The sequence below is a fragment of the Diorhabda carinulata genome, chromosome 6 (assembly GCF_026250575.1).
Source record: "Diorhabda carinulata isolate Delta chromosome 6, icDioCari1.1, whole genome shotgun sequence".
NCBI lineage: Eukaryota > Metazoa > Arthropoda > Insecta > Coleoptera > Chrysomelidae > Diorhabda > Diorhabda carinulata.
Genome location: NC_079465.1, coordinates 7,627,604 through 7,655,490, shown reverse-complemented (window position 1 = coordinate 7,655,490; position 27,887 = coordinate 7,627,604). Strand labels below are relative to the sequence as shown.

General features: G+C 31.7%; 1 protein-coding gene across 1 annotated transcript; it reads right to left on the bottom strand.

The window, feature by feature from the left end:
* Positions 1-614: 614 nt before the first annotated feature.
* Positions 615-27,394, bottom strand: LOC130895612 (transcription initiation factor TFIID subunit 11). The gene is made up of 3 exons (XM_057803016.1): positions 26,524-27,394; positions 15,106-15,457; positions 615-7,148 (listed from the first exon to the last, which is right to left on the bottom strand). Exons 1-3 carry the CDS (start codon positions 27,063-27,065, stop codon positions 6,930-6,932), a joined length of 1,113 nt encoding a protein of 370 aa, XP_057658999.1. The 5' UTR covers positions 27,066-27,394; the 3' UTR covers positions 615-6,929.
* Positions 27,395-27,887: the final 493 nt, after the last annotated feature.

Sequence of the window (27,887 nt, the reverse complement as noted above, 5' to 3'; positions counted from 1 at the left end):
GTTTCCGCTGAAGAATACAGACCCACAGGATGTACAAGTGGGTTTTAGTGGACGCGAGCTGCAAACTTAAAAAAAAAAACACACACATACACACACGCACGCATTCAAATTTGATATACATGTGACGTCGAACATTCTACAACAGATATTCATCATTCAATGCTCTCTACAAGGCTGTGATATTCTTTTCAGTCATAGTCTTATCTAGATCAGTCAACTTCCTTCCATCCCTTACTGATGGTTGACGTTATTGTTAAGGATTTCAGTTGTCTCCTACGATTTGAACGTTTCCAGTGGAGAAGGAATGTCAGTTTTGATCATTTAGGTTCACTTTTACAGCCTAACAATTAATTACAGTTATATGGGCACAAGGTTCATGTATAATGAGATAGGCTATGTTCACATCCTAAAGATTAAGTCTTAACCCTATTAAGATTAACAATATAGGGGTAATTATATATTTATACATGTGCACTAATTGAGAATGTCTCAATTTAAAAGAATTATTTCTGGGGCTCTGAATATCTCCATTTAGTGAATTAAGATCATTTTCTCCTAAATAATCTTTGGTCCTTTTCACTGTAGGGCTTTAAGTGGAAAATAAAACTAGCGTATTCCAAATTTTTAAATTTATTACAATGACATTATTTTAATTAACAAAAATAATAGCACCGCTATTTAAAACAAACATTTTATGAAATACTTTGGGTTAAAATAGGTACTTTTCATTTGTTTATTTTATAATATTGTGGTAAATATGAACCATTACATTCTGGGGCATATGCTTAATTTTTCTGTCAGTCCACAATAATGATTGTAAAATATTGGTTAATATTATGATGTCGTATAAATTGGATTCTAAAATAAAATATTTAGTTACAACTATTATTTTAATCCAGGGTTCCTCTCTACTAGGTTAATAAATACTGTGAAATAAAAAACTTTTTCATAAGTAATACAACGACTAGACGTTTTAGGTAACTTTCAGTATACAAACAAGTTTAGCTCCACATGGCTGTCCGATAGCAGATGCTTTGATTTGATACAGACGAGACAAAATGGAAGAATTAGCGAAAGGTTTATTCATGACTTACATTCTAACGAAGAGGCAGACACAGACATTAAAAATTTTAATCTGAATAAATTACTATCAGAAAGTTTCGCAGAATAAGATATTTCTCTTCAAGAGAAGATTCAAGTTACAAATAGTTTAATAAGCATTAACTCAATTTCCTATACGATAATTTTGGCGATCCTATCGTGAAACATAAAATTTGAGTTTCCTTTTACTAGATGAATCACAGTAGTTAGATTTTGAAAATAAAGTTTGTTTTCCACAAATTAGTCATCTGAATGACATCACCCGCACTAAAAATATTTGAAATTGAACGAATGCCAATAAAATGTTCAAAATACTTTATGAAGTACTACTTCGTAACTTTATTCTTAATAATTTATAGAGTAGCAGAATATTCTGGTATATAGAATCCATTCAAAAATAAATTGTTGGCCTTGTGTTACTCCCTATATCACCGAGTCTAAAGTTTCAAATAGCCTAAAAAAATTAAAACCAAACTCTTTATCTGGTGCCGATCCTAACCAGCCTTTCTATTACGAGACTGTGCGTCTGTCTGCCAATTGTGTTGTATTTTTAATCTCTCGTTAAAATGTGGTAAATTTCCGGTGATATGGAAAACTGGACGAATTTGTCCCATTTTTAAAAAAGATAATAAAATTAGGTTGAGAACTATCGACCCATCACAATCATTTCCAACTTTTCTCCTTCACGAAGTTGTCCACCACATGAAACTATTCATATGTAATAAACAGCAGGGTTTTTATCCTGTTAGATCGACAGTCTCGATTTTAATGTGCTTAAGCAGTATTCGGCAGAACAATTGGATAGCGGTGGTCAGGTTGATGTCATCTATACAGATTTTCTCAAAGCTTTTATCGCTTAGATCACGGCATTCTTCTGATTAAACTATACAACATTGCTTTAATTAACTTTTTTGTCATACTTACAGTTACTTACAATTGTTTTAACTCCATAGAAATTAACGCAACTTCTGGAGTGCCCCAGGGTTCAGTACTTGGGCCACTGTTATTTTTATTATTTATATATGACATGTATTAGGAATAAATTCTAATATTCTCCTTTATGCAGATGATTTGAAGCCATTATCATTCCATATCGAACATTAATGACTACTACAATCTGACATAAATACAATTTGTGATTGGTCGTTTCAACATATCTTTAGACTACAAAAAAAATATTTTAGATCAAAAAACCTTTCTTCAAAATCAGCCAATAGAATATTCCGAAGATTGACAGTGATAAGTACAGCGTTATCAGTTACTTAACACCTCCGGAGCCAATAAAACTATTTTTCAAAGAAATCGGCTAAATAACTCTAGGATTGTATTGAACTGGCACAGACCAAAGCGGCTAAACTTATTTCAGGTACACTTTGAAATTGCTCCCTCGTGGGTCTAACTTTGGGAAACTATGGACTAGACTTATGTGTTCCTCCTTGATATTTTTTCACAAAATTGTGATGAATAAAATTTAATGTCCAGAATTGGTAGGTCTTTTAAGAATAAATACTCTTCGAGTGGCCCCAGTTCCACTCTTTATTCCACTTTTCAGTTGCTAGAACTAATTTATGTCACTATCAAATGCAGAACTCTCTGGATATTTTTCTATTTCTAACATAAAAAGAAATTTTTTTCCATTCTATAACTTTCTCATTATTCGTATTTGGCAGAGTTATCATGGAATTTTAGAACTGCTTACTTTTTTCGTATTTTTGTGTGTATATTACTTATACTTCATCTAAATGTACCAATGTTTATTTGTACTTTACAACTTTAATTGTTCAATTTTTAACTCTTATGTATGTCTTTCCCAGCTTTAATTTGCCTTTGGGCTGTAGGGTGGTATAAATAGGAAAATAAATAAAATACAGATGTTATTTTGCAACAAAAATTATGAACAAATATAAGCAAAGTCGTTTCAATTGAGGAAAAGCTTTTTGAATACTTTTGACATATTTTCAAACACGATAAATATACATGGAAATTGGGCAGGTACAATAGTTTGTATTATCAAGTTGTAGCAGATGAAGAATTAAAACATGTTGCAGGTGTGTCAAGAAAAATCATTTTTGTATAACTTAAAAGCATAAATACCCCAGAAAAGAAGATTCTTTTCCTTTAAATAATAAATTGTTCAATCTGGATTGCATTGATTTGCTAAAATATTTCCTTATTACAAAAAATATTGTTAATCACCTTATAATATATTTATCCCTACCAACACCTAAAATATTTACAGAAAATTAATTGGTTAAATTTTAGGCAAGAAAGGAGGAATTATTTTATTATTATTACCCTATTTATATAGAGTAATATAAAATTTAGATTACATTATTTTTTTATAAATAATAATTTCTATGACATGGTTTGCACTTACTTCAAATAATCTGATAAAAATAATGTTATTTATCTCCAAAGGTACTTTTTTATTTAAATTCATTCATATATAAAACTTTATGATTAAATGAAACAATTGAATATTGTTATAAATAATTTTTTTAATTAATTGATTCTGATAGAAAGTTGTGTTTTTTCCATTCTCAGTCCAAGACAATTGATTCATTTTAAATAGTTTAAGCTAAATTTTGAGTTCTTTAAAATTCAAAGTTCATATTTATAACAGAGAAATAATTCATTTACAGTTAGTTTCTTCTAAGGAAGCGCCATAATAATTTAGATACATATCGAAGAAAAAAAATTTCTTCAGCTTATATTTTATAGTTTTCTAAACGTTCTACATTTCAGAACATTCATTTGTCAAAAGGAAGGTAGAATACTTAAATAACGTTTTTTATGACTATTACTGATAACTGCACCCTATAAACTACTGTTACGTTGTTATTCATTATATGTGCGTATAATTTATTTTTTATTTATTTCTAGAAATATGAAATATTGAATTTTGCGTTCAAAGTGGTTTTCTGTCAGGTTAAAATGTCTTTTGATAGGTCAACAATTCAATTCTCCCATTTCAACAGCGGTCCTTTTCGTTAAAACGGTTTTGTTTTTGTGATTTCTTTTTGAATATTGAAATATTTGTTACAATTCATATGAAAAGAATTAGGGTACCTAAAGTAAGAAAATATTAAAATCATATCATTTTTTGTAGCCATTTTCAAATAATTTTTGCTGTAACTTTTCATTTTCATTATACTGATTTATACCAATTGATGATATAATTTCAAAGGCTTATTTTTCTACATAACTAGGGGATATAAAAATATTGTATCTGTAAAGGTATTAAAAGAAAAAATAATAAATACTGATTTTTTTCTTAAATTTAGCTTTTCCCTTTAAAATGTAAATTAATTCTCCTGGAATATTCATTCAAAATTACATTTTTCTACCAAAATGACGCTTTTTTAATAGTTTCCATAAGTAAAAATACCTCAAAATTGTTTCATTGATACATGTTAATAAATCAGATCTTAGTGGCAATGTTAAAAATATCACAGATTGAAAGTAATTAATCAATATTAATTTGAAGCAAGGCAAGAATAATGTGTTTCCTATCTACTGAACATCACAGCCAGGAAGATTATAAGCGCATCACGAATATATATGAAACGCAGCAAAATTTCTAAATTCATAAGTGGAAACAATTTACACTACTTTACACCATCACCTTCAGTCTATTTTATGGTAGCGTAAATAGTGTTCACATTCAAAATTATTAATAAGCAGATGATAGGTAGTTGGAAAGTATATAATTAATTTTTAGGAAAGTCCTTAATTAACTAATTAATTTTAAATGATATGTATTAATTATTCAAGCGAATTTAGATTGTGATGATGAATTTACGAATGCAGAATGGAGAGTTTTCAGCTTATAAACATTGTTTATTAATATCACAAATTAGATTGTTGTTTAATACGGTCAATAAGATTCTTATTGCATATTAAGTGGAATGATTTTAAAGTTTAGTAATGAAAATTGATTCAAAAAAGTTATTATTAGTTTTTCCAACAACCTTAATAATTTAGAAAAATATTTATTTTATTGAATTTATGGTAGAATATTAGTTTCCATATAAAAATCAAATTCAAAGATCACATAGGGTAATTAGAAGCAAAAGAACAGTTTTCTCTTAAATTTACCGCTAATTTCTAGTTACCATCTCTTTTATTTGGGGTTTTATACATTTTAATTTTGGTGCAAAATTCTGAAATGTCTAATCGAAAAAAGAATATCAATTATATCAATTGAAACAACAGGCTGGCCTTAGAGCAGGACGATTATGCATAAACCATATTTTTACATTGAACCAATTGACTGAGAAAAAAATGACAACAGATGCTGCTGTTCGTTGACTTAAAACCCTACGATAACATTCTTCTTAGTAAACACTGGCAAGTAGATTTCTCTAGAAGTAACTCTGATTCGAACAGTACAGACTGTGATAACTCCTCAAAAAACAAAATAAACAACCAGTTTTCCTCTAGCTTCAGCGTAACAATGAAATTGAGACAAAGCTACAGTCTATCGCCAAGGATATTCAAAATCTGTTGAGATGAAGCTTTGAGACATTCTGTGTCACAGAATGGGTATCCGACTGAGTTATCATACACTCTACATTTCGCAAATGACCAGGTAGTAATCTCTAAAGGCAAAGATAATTTGGACTTCATGACTAGAATATCAGAATATAAAAAATGGGGGCTAAAGGTATCGGATCAGAAATAGAAGATTTACAACTTGAAAACGGAAGACAAATAGAAACCACTGAAGAATACATGTATCTAGGAACAAAGATCACAAGCAGTTACGGAACAGAACCAGAAATAGAAGAACGAATAATAAATGGAAAAAAAATCATTGAAGCAATGAACTCCATACCATGGTCTAGTGAAATTTTCTAAATAAAAAAAAAACAAATATTCAACACAATTTTCAAGAGCATTGTTTTATATGAATGTGAAATGTGGTAGTTAACGTCAAGAATGAAACAAAGATATTATCCCTAGAAATGGATTTTTGAAGGCAAGCAGCAGGAATTTCAAAGCTCCAACATATTACAAATATCACAATATGAAAAAGATTAATGTCAAGGCTAGGCAAATACAGGAAAAGCAAATCAGCAGGTATGGCCATGTGTAGACGATGAGTAAGTATAGGATATCAGAACAAATAATGACTTAAATAATGACTTGAGAACCACTGGAACGTTAAAAATAAAGAAGAACGAAAATGACCTACATAAAAGGAGTAAGCAAGGCAATGTCGACGAGAGATCTCAGACCAGGGGAGTGGGAGAACTGAGAGAAATGTAGATTGGGCACTTGTGGCCTCATTTTTAGGGGTTAATGCATATATTTTTAAAAACATGTTTTTCATTTATTAGTGAACTTATAGAAATTCTATCGATACTTGAAATGGAAACACATTATGGAATCTCTCCTTTAAAATTAGAAAAGTTCTAAACAATTCTAATTTCTGAAGACAACAGGAGATAATGAAACTGCGTGCTTTTGCCTCCAACTACCCTAGTTATGAAAATTAGTAGTTTAAATATATGTTACAAGAATATCCGTGACGTTTTATAATCTCAAAAGAAATAAATTTTGAATTGAGCAACAGATATCCAAAATACATAAAAATGTAGATTTTTTTCAGTTTGATTCACATTTAACAAAAAACAATAGTATTTTTTTCCTGGTTACAAATCACATTATATGTAAATTGGGAACTTCAAAATTGCAAAGCACAAGCTCAATATGGTTTGTTTGTCGACTAGTTAAGACTGATTTGAAGTTGTTCTCGAATTTGGATTAAATATATTCTGGAAATCTATTTCTCAACATATTTTAATATAATACCAGACATAAATTTAAACACGATCTTCGAATCGTTCTCTATATATATTTTCTCTATGTTTTGGATCGAATATACTTGAAAGTACCTCTTCGGTGTCTTGGATCCTTTTGTTAAATCTATGCCTGTCTCTAGCGTATTCCTCCCAAGGTCCCTTTCTGGCATTTCTATAAGCAAAAGACCATTGCACCATCGGATGTATCTCGCAGAGTTCTTCGTTTTCCGCAAACCGCACCTACCAAAAAATGGTATTTTAATTGAAGTAAAGATAAATATTGTTTAAAAAAACTAAAGAACACGCTTATAGAGCACATCAAACTAATAAGTTGAAAATAATATTTTTAAATAAGCTTGAAACAATAATGAATGAAATATACTAATATTATTGTGATAAAAGGGGCGGAAATATGGAATAAAACGAAAAGAACTTTCGATTTTTACTGATAGAGTGCCTTGCTTTGTTAGTTACTTATGTTAGTATTGTACTTTGCCGTTTGTCACGTGATATGTAACTTTGGAAGCAAGTAGTGGACGATTTTTATTAAAGTTATTAGTTATGGGTTAATTTTATATGGAGTGGTATTTTTGGCATATTTTAATTTTTTATTTCCGTAAAGAAAAGAAAGCTGCTGCGGCTCACAAAGAAATATGTGAAGTTTATGGTGCTGATTGCTTAACTGAGGACTCATTTCTAAATTTATATCTACATCTTCATCATTTCCATCATTTGTTGACCCTACGTTTAAGCATGACAGGCCACGTCAATGTCCATAAAGTTTTGAACACCTCAATCGAGTTTTTTAGCATCCACATTTTCCGCCACAACCCTTACGTACAATTACAAAAGATGGTGTTCAGTAGATCATAGGATGCTGGTGGTAAAGTCGTTAGTGATTATGGTATATCATTTTTATCTTCAAACCCCACTGTTCTGGATCAACTTTACTTCTTAGCCAGGTTTGTATTTGATAATATACTCAATAAATATGCTGTTTAGCTGCTGAAGAAGTAGGTGGTAATAAAGGAAATTTCACAGCTGTACTTTGTCTTGTTACAGTATCTGTAATTATCTATCGATTGTTCTAAATTAAAATAACGTGTTCAACACTCTAGTTCAGTTGAAAATTATTTCTGTAGTGACGCAGTCTGACAAGCAGTATCAGGTATAAAGAGACGGGTCTCTCAACAATGAAATACGGAACATGTTCTAATCCTCACAACGTTTTCGTCCATCTTTGTAATAGAAACTTGGGCAGCTTAGAGCATAGAAAAATTATCGCCGACCTGACTCTGTTTTACCGTTACTACCACGGCAAATGCTCTTCTTAGCTGTCTAACATATTCCCGCTGAGAGCAGTTTTTGCCAGACCTACTCGATAGGCAGACGTGGATTATGAACATCGACTTCGCCTTCAGATACCCAAAACTTCAATTTATCGGAATTCATTTCTTTGGAGAAGTACAAGCAAAAAATCTGCCAGTGAGCGACATTGGGATAAGTTATAGTAGATTTTACAATTCTCTAGACCTCTGCAAGAAAAGTATATCAAAAATCAATACAGTTTACGCCTTGGTGTACGGCATACAATAGTGTATGTGAGTCTAGTCGGTTTCTCAGCGTTCTACTCCGAAAACGGTATTTTTCAGAAAAATGCGAGTTACATTTTTTGTAGAGGAACAATTTTTACGAGGTCTGGCTATCAAACAACGAGACTGGTTACAAAAAAGGATTTTATTATAAAAATTATTCTACATTCGAATGCTCCCCTTCAAGATACTCCCCGCCCCTCGCCACACACCATTCCATACGTTTTATACATTGATCGAAGCAGTGCTCTAAGTCTTATTTGGTGACGGCCTTTAGGAGCTCTGCCGTTTTTTGCTTTACGGCTTCCATCGACTCAAATCGGGTACCTTTCAAAGCAGATCTTTTTCTAACCTTTCAAGGAAATGATCGGTTGACGCAAGAGATTTTGGTCAGGAGTCAGATTTTTTGGCACCAACTTAGCAGACTTTTGCCATGTGTAATTCCTCGTGTAAAATATTTCTAACCGTTTCTTTATCGGCATTTACAGTCTCGGCAATTGTCCGGATGCTCATTCGACGATCTGAACGCGCAATTTGGTTAATTTTGGTCACTGTTAGTTGAAACAGTCACAGGGCAACCTGGGCGCTGGTCATCTTCAGTGCTCTCTCGGCCTTCACTAAAACGCTTACACTACTGGAAAACACGTGCATGAGATAAAGAATTGTCCCCATAGGCCTCTTAAAACAATTTATAGCACTCAGTCGGAGTTTTATGCAATTTAACGAGAAATTTTAGACTGATACGTTGCTCCTGTTTTTCGACACGAGAAAAAAATACGTTCGTTTCAAACAGCTACTCCAATACTATAATAGAAATGGAAAACGTGTTTTGGGACGTGCGTAGAGAAGATATCTAGATTTCTAACGCCCTACTCGTTGTTTACCCCACCCGTCTAGGGCGCCCTCTAGGCGCGCAATCTCGTTATTTAATAGCCAGACCTCGTATCATAATCACTATTGACCTCCGAGCAATAGATCGCGAGATTTTTGCGAAAAACTGTTTTCGTGACTTTTTGACCTTTATAACTTTTTTAGCCGGCACGATATCGATGTCGATATTTCACATCTTCATAACAACACCTTAATAAAAGTGTATACAAATATTCAGCTCATTAGGTATTTTTCCGCAGATTGGTGTCTAAAATGCCGAAATAACTGGATCAATATTAGATTTTTTTAATCCTGTAAGCCTATTAACCTATCGGTCTAGAAATGTTTCAGAAAAGATCAGTTCATGCCACGAATTTTGATTAAGTTTTAGACGGCAGAGTGAGACATCGGGCAAGCTCAAGTTCAAGAATACTTCCAATTTCCGAATTTGTTTATTTTCTCACGGGGGGAAGGAGGCTCGGGACAAAACTCTGCCCCGGGCCACCAAAAGTCTTTCGGCAGCTATGTTTAGTAAAATATATACGATAAGCAAACGAAGAATTTAATTGTAGTTTTAAAACAATGTAGATGCATTGCTAATAAATAATATCTACGCGTATTATCAATTGCTCCAATATTTCAAATAATTGCCTGTTAACCTTAGAACTTATTAAGATTGTAAAATATTTATAAATGTAAATTATTCTTATCGCTAAAGTCGTGTTGAATGGAGTATTTAAGCTCAATAGAAAGTAATTTTAGATAAATTTCCATTCTTATTAAAGTAATAAAAATTATATATGATAAACGGGATTTCTAGACCTTTTTTTTCCATAAAACAGATAAGGAAAATAAAATATCAAAAAATATCGACTGTATTTAACATAATATCAATTATACCAGATATCTAATAAACTTAATAAACATTATTACGAAAAATAGGGATAAAGTCATTGAAATTTAGAAAAGTTGATAGTCGAACTCATTCAAACATATTATAGTTTTTAATATCCATTGCAGAGTATAGTTATGCGAGGAAGAATCAATATTCCATAAATACGCACGGCACTCATACCAAATTAAGAAATGAAAAATAATGTTTACTCCCCGTATAAAATTCGGTAAACATCTAACAAGCCGCCAGTCCACAAGGACTCATCTTCTCCACTGTTTACCAATGGAAACGTCGAATAGTAAACATAAATGCATTTCTATTGGTCGAAGCTGTCAGAAGGCGTATGTACACAATTTCTTCGAAATACTCCTGTCAGACATATAAACAGCGGTGGCGCTTGGTGAGGTTTATTTAATTTATAAATTTCTTTGAATAAATAGAAATTTGGCGTTTTTTAAACTATGAGCGAATGAAGACAATGAAATTGCACAGTGTAGTGAGAATAAAGCCATGTATGAATTTAATAATAAAAATTTTTATATACAAACAATTATTTTAAATATATTCGAATGTTTAAAAACGGAAAATATTCAGCTATCTGATAATGCAGTCATAATAAGATTCGCTGAATTAACTAGAGTAAATAAATTGTCCATTTATCGAGAAGTTACGAAAGGGATTGCTGTGGATCATTCACAAAACCGAAAAACATGTAAAGAAAAATTGAAATCAGCTGACAAAGCTACTCAAGATTTTATACGAAGGACAATTTATAGTTTATATAAGGAGAACAGTGTTGCGACTTAGAAGTAATACAGAAAAAGGATAATCTGCTATCCAGAATCCAATTGTAGCAGTTTAGAAACATTGCGTCAAGTTTTGTCACCATGTGGTTTTAAACAAAAAAAAAACTGAATAAACGGATGGCAATAACCGAATGGTTTCACAGTAGTAAATTTCGGTTGGGTTGACAATAGTAAAAACTTCTGTTTGAATGGGCCATATTCTAGAGAGAAACGCATTATAATAATACACGCTGAAAGCAAAGACGGTTTCATGCTGAAGAAGGTAAAAAGTGTGCAGCTGATTATCATGAAGTCATGAAGATATGACAGCAGAATTATTTGAAATTTGGTTTAATGAACCATAGAGAAAGATCCCAGGTCGTGGGAGTAGGAAAATGAAAAAAAATTCAAGCATGAAGTAAGATCCAAGGTCTGAAACAATCAAAGAAATTTCTTTTTCACTCTACCAACTGGTTCCAGAAGACCCTTTCATTAAACAAAGTTGAACTAAGAAGAACTATCATCTGAAAAACATTGGAGAAACTCCCGACAGTTCTTGTAGTTTATGGAAGGAACCAAAGGAAACCGCCAAACACTTCCATAATTGCGAGGCTGTCCACAAGAGCTATGGTACCTAAAATCAAGCTCTTAAAAGCCCGAAGAAATAAGCCGCATAGCCTCCAGACTGCTCACTTTACAAAGTCGTTGGTAAATAGTCCGGTGTACACAATAGATCAAAAGGATGATGTGTTAGTAGCCATTACATACTAGCTAATCTAATCTAATCGAAGATGGAAATTAATATTTTATTTAATTCACATGATAAGATAAGAAAAAAATTAACCTCAAAATATTTATGTTAATTTGGTTTATATTTAATAATTATCAGTTCTCAAAGGAGTTTATTTTTGATCATAAACTGATTTTTTCAACCTAAAAACGATACAACAACAATAATATATACATTCGCTACCAGTTATTCAAATGTAAACAAAGTTGTTTGGTTTGTAACATAAAAAGGATTATGTGACGTCACCAGTAATACGGCGTATTTACATATTTTTAAATTTCAAGAAATATACGATCGGTCAATAAATTTTTATAAATGCAAATGACGCTGCGGCTATTTCAACAAGTATGACTCGTACTTTTATGTGTTGGTTTAAGCAGTAACAAATATATAGTTATGTTTCAAGTTGAAAAAAGTACCGGCGAACCCTATGAAATGATAAAATCTATTCACCAATGAATATGGGCAAAGTTGTTTAATCAGACGATTGGCGCAATGAAGGTTTTAAAGAATGTGTGAAGAGACGTGAGAAATGGGATAACGGCTATCTTCTTCTTCATGATAAGACAATGTACCACATGTCGCTTTAATTTCAACAATTGTAGTCACAAAAAGCCTCTATGTCAGTCCACATCCGTATTACTCGACTTCTGGCTTCTTCCGGACTTCATGGATCAACGTACGGAGAAGAGCATTGCTAGCACTTTGAAGGAGATTAATTCAAATTTTATATAATCGTTTTAAATTCGTTATTAATATAATAATGAGTTGTATATTTCAGTATATTTAGTAACGCATTGAACGGATGGCTAAATAGAGTCTTACTGACAGAAAAATTCTCCAGGCCTAAGAGCATCCAAAAGATTATTATATGAGTTAAGAAACCTCTTGTGATGTCCCGAAAAGACATTAGAATAGTGGTCGGTCTTCTAATAGGTCACTACCCCATTAAAACTAACTTAAGACGACAACTGCAGATTCTGCGAGCAACCCATGGAGACAGTAGAGGATCTACTCTGGGATTGTCCTGCCTTATTCATCAAACGGCTTTTGTAAAATGTAAAAAACAAGCACAAGAGGGCAAATACATTCAAGAAGTTCAAGTGGTGCTTGCCTCCGGATATTGATCTCGAACTTCTGTAGGTTGTAGTGTTTGGGAAACACGTGCTTTGGTAATTGATTCCACAGACTTGCACTTCTCCAAATGAAAGAATCCCGATAAATTGACGTTCTGGACGTCTAGAGACTCTAGGTGGGTTTATGTCGGACAGTATTATCGATAAAACAGAGTCAGGTCAGCAACCTTTCTTCTATGTTTTAAGCTCTCTTCAGTATTGAGTAGAGCATTTTCTTATGTTTAGGAAGTGGGACAAATACACAAGATAATAGCCTCCTTTGGGAGCGGAACGATGAGATGTAGAGTCTAACTGTATATTCAAAAGACTTTAATTTTGACGTGTTGCTTTCGAATCGTTGGTTGGCAATGTACTCAAAAAAACAAATCGTAAAATGTAATTATCAATTGTTTTCACAGTTTATTAATAAATATTGCATCTCATCAATGATTATTGTGGTTATTAATCAAATAAATTTCCACTTTATGCTAGAGGAAAAAATGTTTATACCTATGTGTATGTAGAAACCAATAAAATTATAACCGTATATAATGAATGAATAACAAACGATGCAAATATTGTCAGAAACCTCATTCGTTTCATCGAAAACAATTGTTTGCAGGAATCCTTATAAATAATAATGTTGAGTTTAATTTCCTTTCACAAAACAGGGCCGTCGTTACAATGAATGAAGCCGTCGCGTTGGTCCATGTATGTCTGGGGTTCGAAATGAACGTATACCATCATGTATAAGGGATACCAGGTAATTAGAAACTAAAATCATGAGGTCCTTAGTAAGAAAATCGTGAGAAACCGTGAAGTTTTGAAGCTCATGAAGTGGGAATAAAAGTAGAAAATATAAAAAGATAATTTATTTATTTTACCTAATTTTACGAAAATATGAACAATAAAAATTAACTAAAACTCTAACACAAAAAAAATTCAAAATACCTAATAATAATTAATGGTTAGTTTAGGTATATGAATAATGTGGAAAAGAAATCACTTTTTTGGGGATACATTGTTACAGAATTTAATTTATTTCTTAAATGTGTAGACCCAGTGAAGTTGTAGCAATAACCGCTATTTGAAACTAAGCTTTTTTGTTAAAAGGAGCTTTTCCAATTTTGTTGTTTTAAGGCGATTTCTCAGCTAAGTTTTGTTGAGACTCACTTGTGAAAACACTCTTTCGACTTTAGCGCTATAATGCGATAAAGTCAAATGTACATAACACACGCATTCAAGAAGAGATTATGATGTTATGGGGTCCTATTCCTATTTTTGAATTAAAAAAGGCATTCCTTGCGTGTTCTGGGTTAATACAGGGTGGCGCAATAGAACGTGCATTTATTAAGTATAGGGTAAAAGAATAAATACACAAGGTATTGTTGAAATAAAAGATATGCTGATTAGGTGATTACATGAAGTTTATTTAAAAAAAAAAAAACATCTAAATGACGGCCCTCCTCTAAACGCGAACGCAGATTTGTGAAAACTCTTGTCATTAATCTGAGGTGATTGCTGCCTTGTCCTGGCGGATATTTTCCTTTAGCTTACTGATGTCCCTCGGATTGTTTATGTAGACTTTATTTTTGAGGTGCCCCACAAAAAAAATCAAGAAGCGTCAAGTCAGGGCTACGTGGGGACCAATTTAAGTTTTCGCTATGAGTAAAGGACGAGTTTTCTACTTTCACAAGTACTTTTTCATGAGACACATGAAAAGTACCAAGGAAGAGATAAGGAGAAGGAACATCAAAAGACATGTACGACCAGGACTACTTAAAATGAATGGATGAGGATCTAATAGTCAAGCATAGGACCTCATTCTTTTGCAAGAAGAGAGCAAAGCATATTTATTTAAATTCATCAGGTATAGGCTACATTATTAGTTACTATAGAGAAAAAAGGAAAAACATTTTCTTTGTTGCAGTTTAAAACATTTTCAATTTCATTTCAATTATTACTATTTCTGGCATACCTACAGTCATTTGACATTTTTAATTTATTTTTCTCATGTAACCAAATTAGTAGGTTTATTCTGCAACGTTGTTTGGTTTCGAATTTGTGAAATTTTCAATTTATTTGAAATATATTATAGCGATTGATATGATAGAGGCTGAACTTAATACTAAACTATAATAACAACTTACTTTTTTGGACGGCACGACAGAATTCGACGAATCAAAATCATCATCTATTTCGGAATCAGAATCATCATCTTCCTCCTCATCTTCCCGATCGTCATTATCAGTTTCAAATTCTATACTATCTTTTGATTCGTCCGAAAAGTTTAATTCTTCATCGGTACCACTATCAAAAACTATAAAACTGTCTTCTGATTCGCACATTGACAACTCCCTTTCTCTTATATACTTGTTTGTGGGAGGTGTAATAGATATAAATGTGAAAGTATCATCATTGGATGTGCTAAGTTTGATCGGCGAGCTGGATACATCCACTATATAGTCTTTTAAACGCATAGTTGTCGGAGGTGTGAGGGATCTAAAACATTATTAGAACTAATAATCCATACAGAACAACCCTCCCTCAATAACCATATATTTAATAGTTAATATTGACGAGTCTCTGCGATTTTTCAGGATTCATTCGCTTTTCCACTCGGAAAACTCCAAATATTTGATAATTTCCCACAGACTTAAAATGCCGAGATGTTGTTTAGCTGGAGTCACTGAAAATTTTGATGCGACTAAGGGTTCAAATTTGTCCCACATGAGTAACCAGGCAGATGACAGGCTTTGAGAAAGTGTTACCGTATAAATAAATGATCGATTGTTTGACAAATTTCAAACAAAATGTTTTTAGTTTAAGGAATAGGAATCGGAATTAATACGAAGGATTATACGTTATAAATCGATTACCTTCACTATACTTGATGTAAAAAAATGGGGAGTGAGTAGATGACGTGAGAATAATGCTGCAACAAAAAAATTCTCTATACGACCCCTCATTTCTGAGTTATAGACTTTTCAAGTTCCGAAATCAGAACTTATATTTAAGTATATTTTCTAAATTATACATTCAAACATTATGCACTTTTTAAAAGATAATTACGTATGTCCATGCAGTGTGGTTGACGGAATAAATAATTGTACACTACTATCTGAAGGCCAAGAGCGGCTCATGGTTATAAATCCGTAACTTTTACAGCAGGGACAACCTGTACATTCTAAAGATAGCAAAAATGAAAACTCGATCAAACTTATGGTTTAGGAGATATGTAGATTTTTAGATTGTTTTTATTTATTGAAAATACTTACAGGAGGTATTAAAACACAATCAAACATTTCTAATTGAACTACACAGTTTTGAGATCGTGTTACTTACATAAAAAAATTGAAATGTAAAAAAATTTAGTTGGTTAGTCCAAAACTTATCAAATAAAAATAAAAAAAAACTATAATATATGTTCGAAGTGGGTACCCTATACAGACTTCCGGAGAATATTTCTTTGAACTTGGAAGATCAGTCGAAGATTCTACCTTAAAGCGTCACAATGTAAGTTTATTCTATCGATTATTTCGTTCCTTGTGTTAACCGGTGCGTGTTGCTTATGTGGTTCAGCACGCTGAGGCCCCTCCCCACTTTCTAAATGATGTAAAAAGTCATCTTAATAACATTTTTCCTAATAGGTGGATCGGTTGGGGAGGTCTATTTGCATGGCCACCACGTTCCCTTAAATTCATTTTTTTGGGAATATCTTAAGAACTCAGTTTATGCAACATCAGTAAACAGAATGAACGAAATGATCGATATAATAAACTAACATTGTGACGCTGTAAGGCAGAATCTGGAAATACTCTTTAAGTTCAAAGAAATATTCTCTTTAGACTCCAGAAGTCTGTAGAAGTGTCCACTTCGAACATTTAATATAGTTTTTTTGCTTTTATTTGAAGTTGTGGGATAACCAACTAAATTTTTCTACATTTCAATTTTTTTATGTATCACGATGTTCGACTGTATGCAGTTCAATTAGAAATGTTTGATTGTGTTTTAATACCTACTGTGAGTATATTCAATAAATAATTACAATTTATAATAATTTATTTCATAAGGTCTCTTTATGACGAACAGTTTTTTTGGCATGTACAACGATCTAAAAATGTACATATCTCCCAAACCATAAATTTTATCGAGTTAAACAAAGAGTACCTTTTTGTTAAAAAATCTATTGAAAAATTCATTAATGGTATCTTATACAGGTTGTCCCTATAGAAGTTACGGATTGTTAACCATTGGGCAAGAGCCACCTCTGGCCTTTAGATAGTAGTGTAGAATTATTTATTTCGTAAAACACACTACATATACTTAAATATAAATTCTGATTTCGCAACTTTAAAGGCCTATAAAGCATATGACAAAAATTTTTTATGTCACAGCATTATTTTCACGTTATCTACTCCCCTAATTTTCTGCAGCAAGTCCCGGACTATCCTGTATAATGATTTAATATCAATTATTGAAAATAGATAGAATAATTCAACTTTTTTTCCAAAAGTTTATAATGTGTAAAATGGAACAAATAACAAATTGTTAAATCTTCACCTCTCTAGCCACCGATTTGGAAATATTGCATTCAATGGAACTTCATTTTACTGGAATATGAGTGGACGGGCCCAGAACCAAACACTTTGAAAGCCTGAACGAACGTACGCAAGAACGTACCGTGAGTTATACTTTTTGGACCAAGTCATCTTTTTTTGAAGTTCGTATACGAATATCAAATTCAGACTGCGAGTTTTAATATGGATAAAACCAAGGAATTATGGGTTGAAACTCGTGAATTAATCGAAAGTTTTCTTAGTCTAGGAAAAAGTAACCGTACCATTACAGCCAAATTAAAAGCACCTGGATGTACCATGGACTACAAAATATGTATCCACCAGCAGCTTTGGCAGTAGAAAACGCTCAAGGCTGTGTTGAAAAACCGCAATCGCTGAATATAAACATATTGTATTGATCAGTAAACCTTTGAGTACTTCTACAGTGAATGGGAGATTAAGAGAAGCTGATCTTTTGGAAGGGGGGCAGTGAAGAAATCTCTCTTAAGACTTCATAATGAAATCAAGAGGTTGCAGTGGGCTAGGGAACATAAAAATTGGACACGTGAAGAGTGAGCGAGAAATCTAATGGAGTGACGTGTCAAAGTTTAAGGGTTTTTGGTCTACGAAAAGAGTGTTTGTGCGCAGATCCATATGAAGTTCCGACTGTAAAACACGGAGGAGGTTTGAAATTTGGAGATCTTTTGAAGACTTGGTGAAAATTGAAGGGACTTTGAATAAAAAATGACTATAAAAAATATTGAAGAAAATATAATTACTTCTGGCAAGCGCCTGATCGGCAGAAAATTGATCTTTCAGCGTAACAAGAATTGGAAAGGAAGAATGTACTGTAAATAATGATTTGTTCGTCCGACCTCAACCCGATTGAATTGTTATGGGACCAATTGGACAGGGAAGTCAGAAAGCTGACTCCTACTTCCACTTCACATCTTTGGGAATGCCAAAATTATGTACCGAAATAATAATAATGAATCAAAAATTTGAGTAAGTTGACAAATATAGACTGTGGTTTATTATTGTTGACATTCAGTCGTCGGTCGGTGTTGTGCTACAGCCACGTAAACATGTTCGCCATTATTGATACTGCCGCCAAGTGTGAATTGCGAAGTGTGATTCGTTTTCTACAAGCTGAAGGCCGTAGTGCTGCAAACATCCATCGGAGAATGAGTCGTGATGGTGTGGTGCGTGAATGGCGTCGAAAGTTTAAAGATGGCCGTAATGATCTGCATGATGAAGGAGACCAAGAACGTAAATCTGTCGTTTCAGATGAAATGGTTCAACGAGTTCAAAACCGCAGATTCAAGGAATTTCCAGAAGTACTCTACTTGAATTCATTGGTGGCAACTTACTTTGAAAAGGGTATTGAAAAGCTTGTCCACATATATGACAAATGTCTCAATCTCTTCGGTGTTCTGTCGAAAAGTAACCGTAAGTGTACCAATCTATTGGTAATAAAATTGATTTATATGAACTTGTCCTTTATTTATAGCATATCGGAGGTTGAAAAAAGGCCCTCGTATGTTCTTTAAAATATAAATATCGAAATCGATCGTAATGTGTTATTAAAAGTTTACTTACAACATACAAATTTCAATGTTCGATATTTTAAATTCACTTTTTATTTATATATATATATAACTGATTTTATCAACTATATAGAGATGAACACTCAAAAATTTTTATTGTTATTTAACCTTAAGTTCTATTTCCGCTTATTTATTGGTCTGTTTGGAAATTTTCTTATTTAAAAAGATAATAATTAAGTTGAATAGGGTTGTTAATGACTATGATAACAATATAATTGATTCAGTTTATTTACTTCAAATAAACAATTAATGAGAAAGTATGCGAATTCAGTTAAATGGGAAATAATAATGAACAAAATGTTATACTTAATATTGTTTAATAGGTACAGATAAAACAGGAAATACATTATAAATAACCCTGAGTTTTCAAGGGTAGGAATAAGCATTTATCAATTTATTGGCACAAAAAACATATTTATAAATATAAAACTTCTAGAACAATACTGAGCCCCACACATACATCAACTCAAAAGGCTCTTGTCTTGCAAATAGAAAATTTTCAGGTACAGCCAATACAAATACCTAAACAGCGCTAGTAACATCATGTATATTAATATAGGCATAACCACAAGCCCTTTATATGATTCGAACTATCGAATCAAGCAACGTCTTTGCCTAAAAACACCCTTATCACCCCCATGGTTACTAAAGGACTCTCTAAACTCAAAAGGAAATTGTCCGATCCCCTCCTAAAGATGTTACCGACTGCCTACGAAGAAGAACCTGAAAATTACCTAGCTTGGTAAGCCAAATAGCCGAAGACAGGCTGGATGTATACAGAATACCAATAAATACCTCATATTTGTGATTCACAGAAATTTAAGGAAAGGCAAATTTGAAACAGTTGATTTATAATTGAATCGTTTATTTCAGAAACCCGTTAACTGCATATATTTAAATTTTCGGAAAACGAAGAAAAACTTATTAACCGTTGTATCAATATTAATTTTTGCTTCTAAAAAATCAGAGTAATACTTAATACCCTTTCAAAACTAATGGCGTTTGAATTTGATGTAAATGTTTTTACTGTCTTAAAAAAATGTTTCACTTAACGGTGTCTGCAATAAAATTCGTGTTCATGGTCATTTTTTAGCAATATTTAATTTTTTAAAGTCTTAGTAGGATGTTCAACAATAAAAACACAATAATATAAACTTAAATTTATTATTATAAAAATTACAAAACATAGGTTGTCGTAAAAAGATTCATACCCCGTTATTGGTATATTTGGTGAGCTTTTTTGAGTCATCAATCTTCTTTTCATTTCAGGTACTTTTCCAGACGATTTGGAAAGCGTTACTGAGAGTTCAGACACAGTATTGTATTTCTTCAAGGTAAACGTTGAAAATACAAAACCGTCAATAACTCTTTAACCACAACCTTGACGAGCTTTGTTGTATTGAAATTCCGTGTCTGGTCGAGACTTTGAAAGGGATTTTGTTTACTTTGGGAACATCTCTTCCATGTGTTTCATCTGAGTTTACATTTTTTTATAATAAAGGGGCCACTACGCATTTAAACTTTATATCATTTTACTGGTTACTTTGTGGACAGAAAACCTTCCTGATTTACTTTAATTGATAATCATTTCCTCATACTGTTCTGGAATGTACACTCTGTCCGACTTTAGCACAACACGTTTTATTCGATCTAAATCACGGTCACAGGCTAGAAATGAATGTCCCCTTAATGGAAAGTAACGGGTCACAGACTCAAACATTCCTCTATCACACAGATTCATGAGAAAACGCACGACACATTGATTTTTGTTTTGCCCTGACGGACCATCACTGAAAAGGACAATGTGTTTCACTCCAGCAGGAATATTATTTTGTAAATAGTGCAATAACATAGAGCACTATTCAATAATGATTTCTTGGCCCGCCCTTCATGATAAGTATACATGTTTGCTTCATTTATCTTCTTATCATGAACACAAAAGTCATTCAGCTAGAGCTGACGCATGTAAAATACTTGGAAAGTCTTGCATGTAGTCAAAACAAAGTACTACTGTTTCTTCATCCTTGTTTTTAGTCATGTCTTGTTTCTTATAAAGCTTCTTAGCTCTGCGCTGGTGAATTATTTGCTCAGCTGCTATGGTACGTTTAACGTTCTCGCTTAAACATTTGCCCCTTAGTTTGGATTTGAAATACTCACACTGTACAGTAGTAAACAAACACATAAAAACAGTGATGCAACAGATCAAGCTATAATAACTAGTGTTACCACGAGACGAAACTAAAATTTAGTGCAGAAACATGTTGACGGACTATGTATATACATACATAAAATTCCCAGAAAGTGTGATAATCTCAATTTTGATAAAAATGTCAATTGACGGGTTTCTGAAATAAGCGATTCAATTAACCTACAACCCTTTGCAGTGGACAAGTTAAAACGTATTGTTCGATAATTTGATTTACAAAATATTACAAAAAATGGATCACTATAAACAAACTAAATGTGATATAATCAATTCCCGATATTTATATTCATTATATCAAGAACCCCCAAAGCAGAACAACGAACTACAGTGCGACATTGTCGCAAAATGAGGAATTGGCCCTATGTCAAATTAGTTTGCAACTCGCAAAAACGAAATTTCTCGTGTTACTAAGAAAACAATGACAATATAAGCTTACTTGTAGAATATTTTTAATATACCCGAAAATCGAATAATAAAAACAAAGTTTTTTTGAATATAAACAATTATAGCAGTGGATGTTAAAAACACTAAGCTCAAATATTCTTGGTGGATATGTTCTAGACTTGAAATATCTATTTAAACTTGCTGTCACTGATCTTAAACAAAAATATCCTCTAGCTATTTAAGTTTATATCAACTACACCTGTCTCAGAGGCTATTTGTGAAAGTAGGGGCTCAGTAATTGCTTCTGTAATGCTGTAACGACCAGCAGCCAGTGACACCTCTGACCTAGAGAAGGTAGGCACTACTGACAAAATAACTTATGTCATGATCAATGGACCTCCAGCTGGCTATAAAGGTAACAAAAGTTGGCAAATATGGTACTAGCTTTTATAAAAACTTTAAGCCAGCATCTAAACATAAGCAAATGTCAGAAATGGTTACCTCCAAAGTGATCGGAAGCAATCAGAATAAATTGAGTGACACAACCTTGCCATATTTTTCATAATCTAACTAAGGTATTTTGGGTCTTTCCCAGAAAGACCAAGAAATTTCTGCTTTGGAGTCTCTAACAATGAGGCTAAAATGTCTTATCACTCCATTCAACATATTGTATGTAAGAAATAAGTTTTTATAAAAATAAACAGAATACATTCAAATGACCGGCATTAAAATAATATATCGCGATCACAAAATATACAAGTAACCAGAGACAAAAATTTTATGATGAAATATACTTTCAAATGCACCAACCAAGGTCTTTGTAGCAGCCAAGTATTTATTTTGTTTTCAAGTGGAAAGTCTTTATGCTGTATTGAAAGTAGGTACTTGGAATTTAAGTTACAACATAATATGAAATATAAACATAATATGATAAATTGTTACAGAAATAACAATAGATAGCAACGAGCTTCAATCAATTATTAGTGACAAGGTGAGATCAGAATTATATAGAGCTAAATCCACGAAGATTTTAAAGTTTTTCTTCAGGACAATAGGTAATTCAGAAAGAACACAAACTGAAATGAAACATTAAAGATAAAAAGAAAGAGGAAAGATATAGGACACAATCAAACACAAATGAGTTAAATAACTTAATTTACAACTTTGAATAAACTATTTATTAACATAAAATATAAATAAATAAAGTGATTTCAATAATCTCACTACTGTCGGATGTCAAGACTATGTAAAACAATCTATGCTAGTTTATGCTCTCTTAAATACCGATCCCATTGTAAACAAAAGCTACAATTAACTATATTTATGGTCGTCACATAACATCAATACAAATATAAGGGTAGTAATTTGATAAGTTAATGGAACTTAAAGTGTCCAAGGTACAAATGGAACCGCTTAAGTAAGACGTTGAGGACGATCAATCTACAATAAATCTTAACGAATACAAAGTAAGTAGAAGTTAAATAGGTAGATTTATGATTCTTCCCAGTCACATTAATATAAGACAGAAATTAGGTAAGCCGAGACGACACGTTAGTGGAGCAAAAAATAAGAGACATATTGTATAACTTAATATTTAGTTAACAGATCTTAAATGGTATTGTAATCATAAAAGAATAGTTAAATTGGTATGAACATATAAAGAAAATTATTCAACAAGCTAGAAGAATGAATGGGATATGCAAGGGCGTTTCTCTGTAAACTGGGCAGCTTATTGTCACAGGCTAATTTTGTTTAAAAAAATAAAAGATCATAAATATTTCGTAGATAATTCTAAAAATCAATACCTCAATCTACTGCTGCTCAACATTAAAAATCCATTAAAATAAACTTTATTATAATGAAAACGTTTTTATAGTTCTTTAAAACCAATCCCCTGGCATGTCACAAAAGCAGTATAGTTACTTCAGACTAAATTAATTGAATTGTATTATTAAATCAATATTGTTTGATTATAAATCGTACCTATTTATTTTATTTAAATATTGTTTCAAAATTTAAAAAATGCAATTGTCATTTTTTTCATAACATCTCAGGAAAATTCATTTTTTTCTGCGGCATTTAATAAGCATTAGTCGAGTATTTAATTATACAGGCACTAACGAGGCCACACGAGTCTAAAATTTTTCAAAGTTACTGTTCTGCCGAGGAAACTCGGAAAATGTTATTTTTTCGTGACCGTCAAGAATAGGAAAAACTTTCTTGAAAAACTGAGCATTCTACATCAATTATCTATTGAATTTGCACATTTATTTTGCATTTATATGCTAACTGTTTACTGAAGTTAGCAGAACAGCCAATTTCTCAAAAACTTGCACAAAATTTCAAAATATAGCACTTAATTTTTCTCTTATTATTTTTTCTGTCGGCTCATATTGCTCTGGTAACTTTAATGACGTAAGTAATTATGATCACAGTGCTAAATGCAATATTACATAAAAATAGTTGATTCTTTAAGTTGTTATTTAATTTAATTGTATTTTTTATTTAAGTTCATAGTCCTCTGGCTTTGGCTTTTTAGCTTAAATGCTTAATATTTTCTAAAGTAATGGGAATATTTGTGGTTCATCCTCTGTATATTAATAGACAGATACTTTTTCATTAAATGAAATTTGTTATATTATGAGCAAAAAAGGTGCCTATACAGTTTCCTCAGAATGAGTTGCCCAATTTACAGAGAAACGCCCACAAACTAAAATAAAATAGAATAAAATAAACAAAAACGGAATTCTGGCGTGATTCCTGGAAAGGCATAAGGAAAAGTCTGGAAGGCATTAATTCATTGTGACAATAAGTTCAAAGGTTTAAGTCATACATGTGATATACTTAATAGAGTATAAGATTTTTACTTTACAATAAGACAAAAAATTATGTTTTTTATAGAATAATTCATCAATTAAAAATCTAAAAAAGTGAAAAAAAGCTTGAAGACAGATCCAAATCCAAGTTTAATATACATTTTTATTTTCACTTGAGTATAATGTAAATTGTCAAAAAGTCAAAGTAACGAAATAATTATTATTAAGAATAAAAATGGAAACCACATTATATCAATATATCTACTACGAAATTGTGGATAGTTCATTAAATAGAACAATGGACATTGGTTAAATAAATTCCACTTTTTCCACTAATGAGAAAATTTAGTTTATTCTAAAATTTTGTTTGAAGTGTAACATTTGGTATTGTATGGAATAAAATATAAATTTTCCAACCCCACAACATAATCGATAATCTGGTTTTACTAAGCAATTCCAATTTTATTATATTTCATGAATCAAATATGCACAAGATTTTAGATGACAAGGTACAGAGTTAAAAAATATGTGACTCATTTCACAAATTAATTCAGGGAATAAATATTGTAAAATGATTCATTTTACTACAAGTCCAGTGGAAAATTCCACTATGCATAATTATTCTTATTTAGTTAGTTGGTTCTCTACACATAACATTTTAAAAATAGATTTTCTCAACTATTCAAGTGGAGAATACTCAATTTTTATAAAAATCTTATATTCAGAATAATCAGTTCATCTTGCTCCACTTTTATGAAAAAGCTGTTGCATATTTGATATTCCTTTCAGGCCAATATTTTTTAAAATAAAACTACTACCTACCCTTTGACATCCTCTATTTTCTATACAAATATTTTTAAAGCACCAAAAACATACTAAATAAAACAGAAGTATGTGGCTAAATTAGTAGCAGTTATCAATATTTATTGCTTGCTACCATTAAATGTTATTTTAATTCACACAGAACAAATGGCATAGTTAATTAGTGAATATAATTATAAAAAATATTCAAGTATAGATTAGATTGTTATTGAATAGTAACAACTTTTGCATATCACTCAGCTCTATATTACAATAATCAAAGCAATATTGTTGCTTTTAAGTACTTTAATCTTAGATTTCTGGATATAACTTTTGTAAATAATAATTTACACTGTAGAAAAAGTGGAAAGAATTTAAAAGTGATTGTAGTTACACAATTTTTATTCTTAGTATGCAATGAATATAAAATTTTTATTTTTCAATTGATTCATTTGTTGCTAAAGGTTTGTCATGTTAGATATGAAAACTTGTTATTAATTTTAGCTAAAAAAACCACTTTTATGAGACAATGACGGATTTTTTAAATCAGTTGGGTCATGAAGAGTTATTCCAAATGCATTTTCAAAAAATTAGCTTACAGATGTCAGCAAAATCAAACAAATTTTGCTGGAGAATTCTTTGCTAGTTAGTTACCGAAAAAATAATTTTGTTTTCGCAGCTGATTCTTCAGAATCAAATTTTGCTACCTTTGGGATCATTTGATATTTATTCCCACAGAGTCAACTTAATAGCAATGACTTTTGAAAACAACAGATCCAAATCAAAACGTGCTAACTTTGCATTTGTTTTTATAATATAGCAATGAATCATGTAAAAACATAGTTAAAGGGCATATATGTCCTATATACTCATGGGAAGATGTATATAGTTTGTTTATTCATTTTGTGAATGCTATATTTCCATCATGGAAAGCATATTGAACCAAGAATTTCGTTTAATTTTTATAATGCTCTTGAAATGTGGTGAAATATTTGCTTCTTTTAGTAGATGATTACATTATCACTAAGGCATTAAATTACTTGAATCAGAGTAAAACAAGTGAAAATATGAACTTGAATGAGGGTTAGTATGTAACAGAGATTTACATATTTGTTTATATTTAACAGTGCCTGAATTTCATGTTGACAATTATGTTAAAATTAATTTCGTGATTATATTGTAAAAAGCAACTTACTGTAGAGTTGTCATATTAGTGTCACAGCTGTTCATCGATATGTCTGGTTCAAAATCTATTTCCATCATATCATTTATTTGCCTTTTCGTATTATGTTCTTTAGAATTTTTGTTTGGTTCTTTTCTCTTGTGACTTTTATTTTTCTTGCAGCGTTTTCTAGTATGGCACATTTGCTTATTCTCCACAGGAATTTGTTTTATTGGGCTATCACAAAGTTTTTCTTTAATGGTTTTTACAATATTCTGACTAGAATTTTCATTCAAAGATTTTTGTTTGACAGTTTCAGGTGCAGGTATGTCAACAGGTGCAATTTTATGTATGTCAATAGGAGTATGACAAATATTATGGTTTGGCAAAGAAAGCTGGTTGTTATAATGACTATGCACATTTGGATAGTGGTTATTTACAAAATTCGGGTTTTGAAATGATTTGCCAGGAGCAATAACCACATTAGTTAGATTATAACTGAAATCTCTCTTCTGAGGTGTGAAATTTGGCCCCATCATGGACCCTCCATGACCAAATCTAGAAATGTTCCACATTATGTAGTTTCTGTTATTCAGACCATACAATTTAATTCTGGCATAGATTTAACACTCCTAAATCGATTGTTCATATGTTTTAAACCTGTGTAACTATGAGGAGCTTTTCTCAATCTCCAATGTCCTTGTTTTTGATATTTAATAGAAGCGCACGAAATAGTACCCGGAAACAAACACTTTTCAAAAATATTTCTTCTTATTTGTACCAGAGATTTATTTTCTAAACTCTCACTAGCCATTTTTATATCGTTTGCACAAAACTTTACAATACACATTTTGCTATGCTGCCATTTTGAAATTAAATGAGTGTGATCAAGAGGACAGGTTCAGAAATAAAAATAGTCTTTCGTCATATCATACGTCATAAAGTAAGGCTATGTTGCCAATACTCCTATGAATAGATAGTTATTGATTTCAGCAGAAATTTAAATTTACGCTAAAAGACGAAAAGTCATGATTAGTAAGTCTTATAAACATTAGTTTCCACTACGAGGTGCGAAAGAAATTAATCATTTACAGTTTACAAAAAACCATCTTTATTATATATTTTGCTTTTTCATAATATCCCGCAGGTACTAGCCATATTGCTGATTTTACACATTAATTCAATTAATCTATTTCTCATGGCAACGTTAAAAGTCTCTCATTCTATCATGAAGAATTAGTTTTAATTTATCGGAAGGCATAAATGAATCATTGGGCTTCCACATTATATCCTTCAAAATAGAGCACAAAACGTTCTTATAAATAAAGTTCAAGTTATTAGCAAATATTTCAACTAATATATCAATAATGAAGATGAGATGGAAATATGAGTATTTG

What these genes read in the sequence shown, in the direction of transcription:
- LOC130895612 (XM_057803016.1), bottom strand. Translation starts at nt 27,065, where the DNA reads ATGTGGAACATTTCTAGATTTGGTCATGGAGGGTCCATGATGGGGCCA. An exon ending in ACTAATATGACAACTCTACA is followed by an intron (nt 15,458 to 26,523) that starts GTAAGTTGCTTT and finishes ATAATGTTTTAG; the next exon opens with ATCCCTCACACCTCCGACAA. An exon ending in CTGTCGTGCCGTCCAAAAAA is followed by an intron (nt 7,149 to 15,105) that starts GTAAGTTGTTAT and finishes ATTTTTTGGTAG; the next exon opens with GTGCGGTTTGCGGAAAACGA.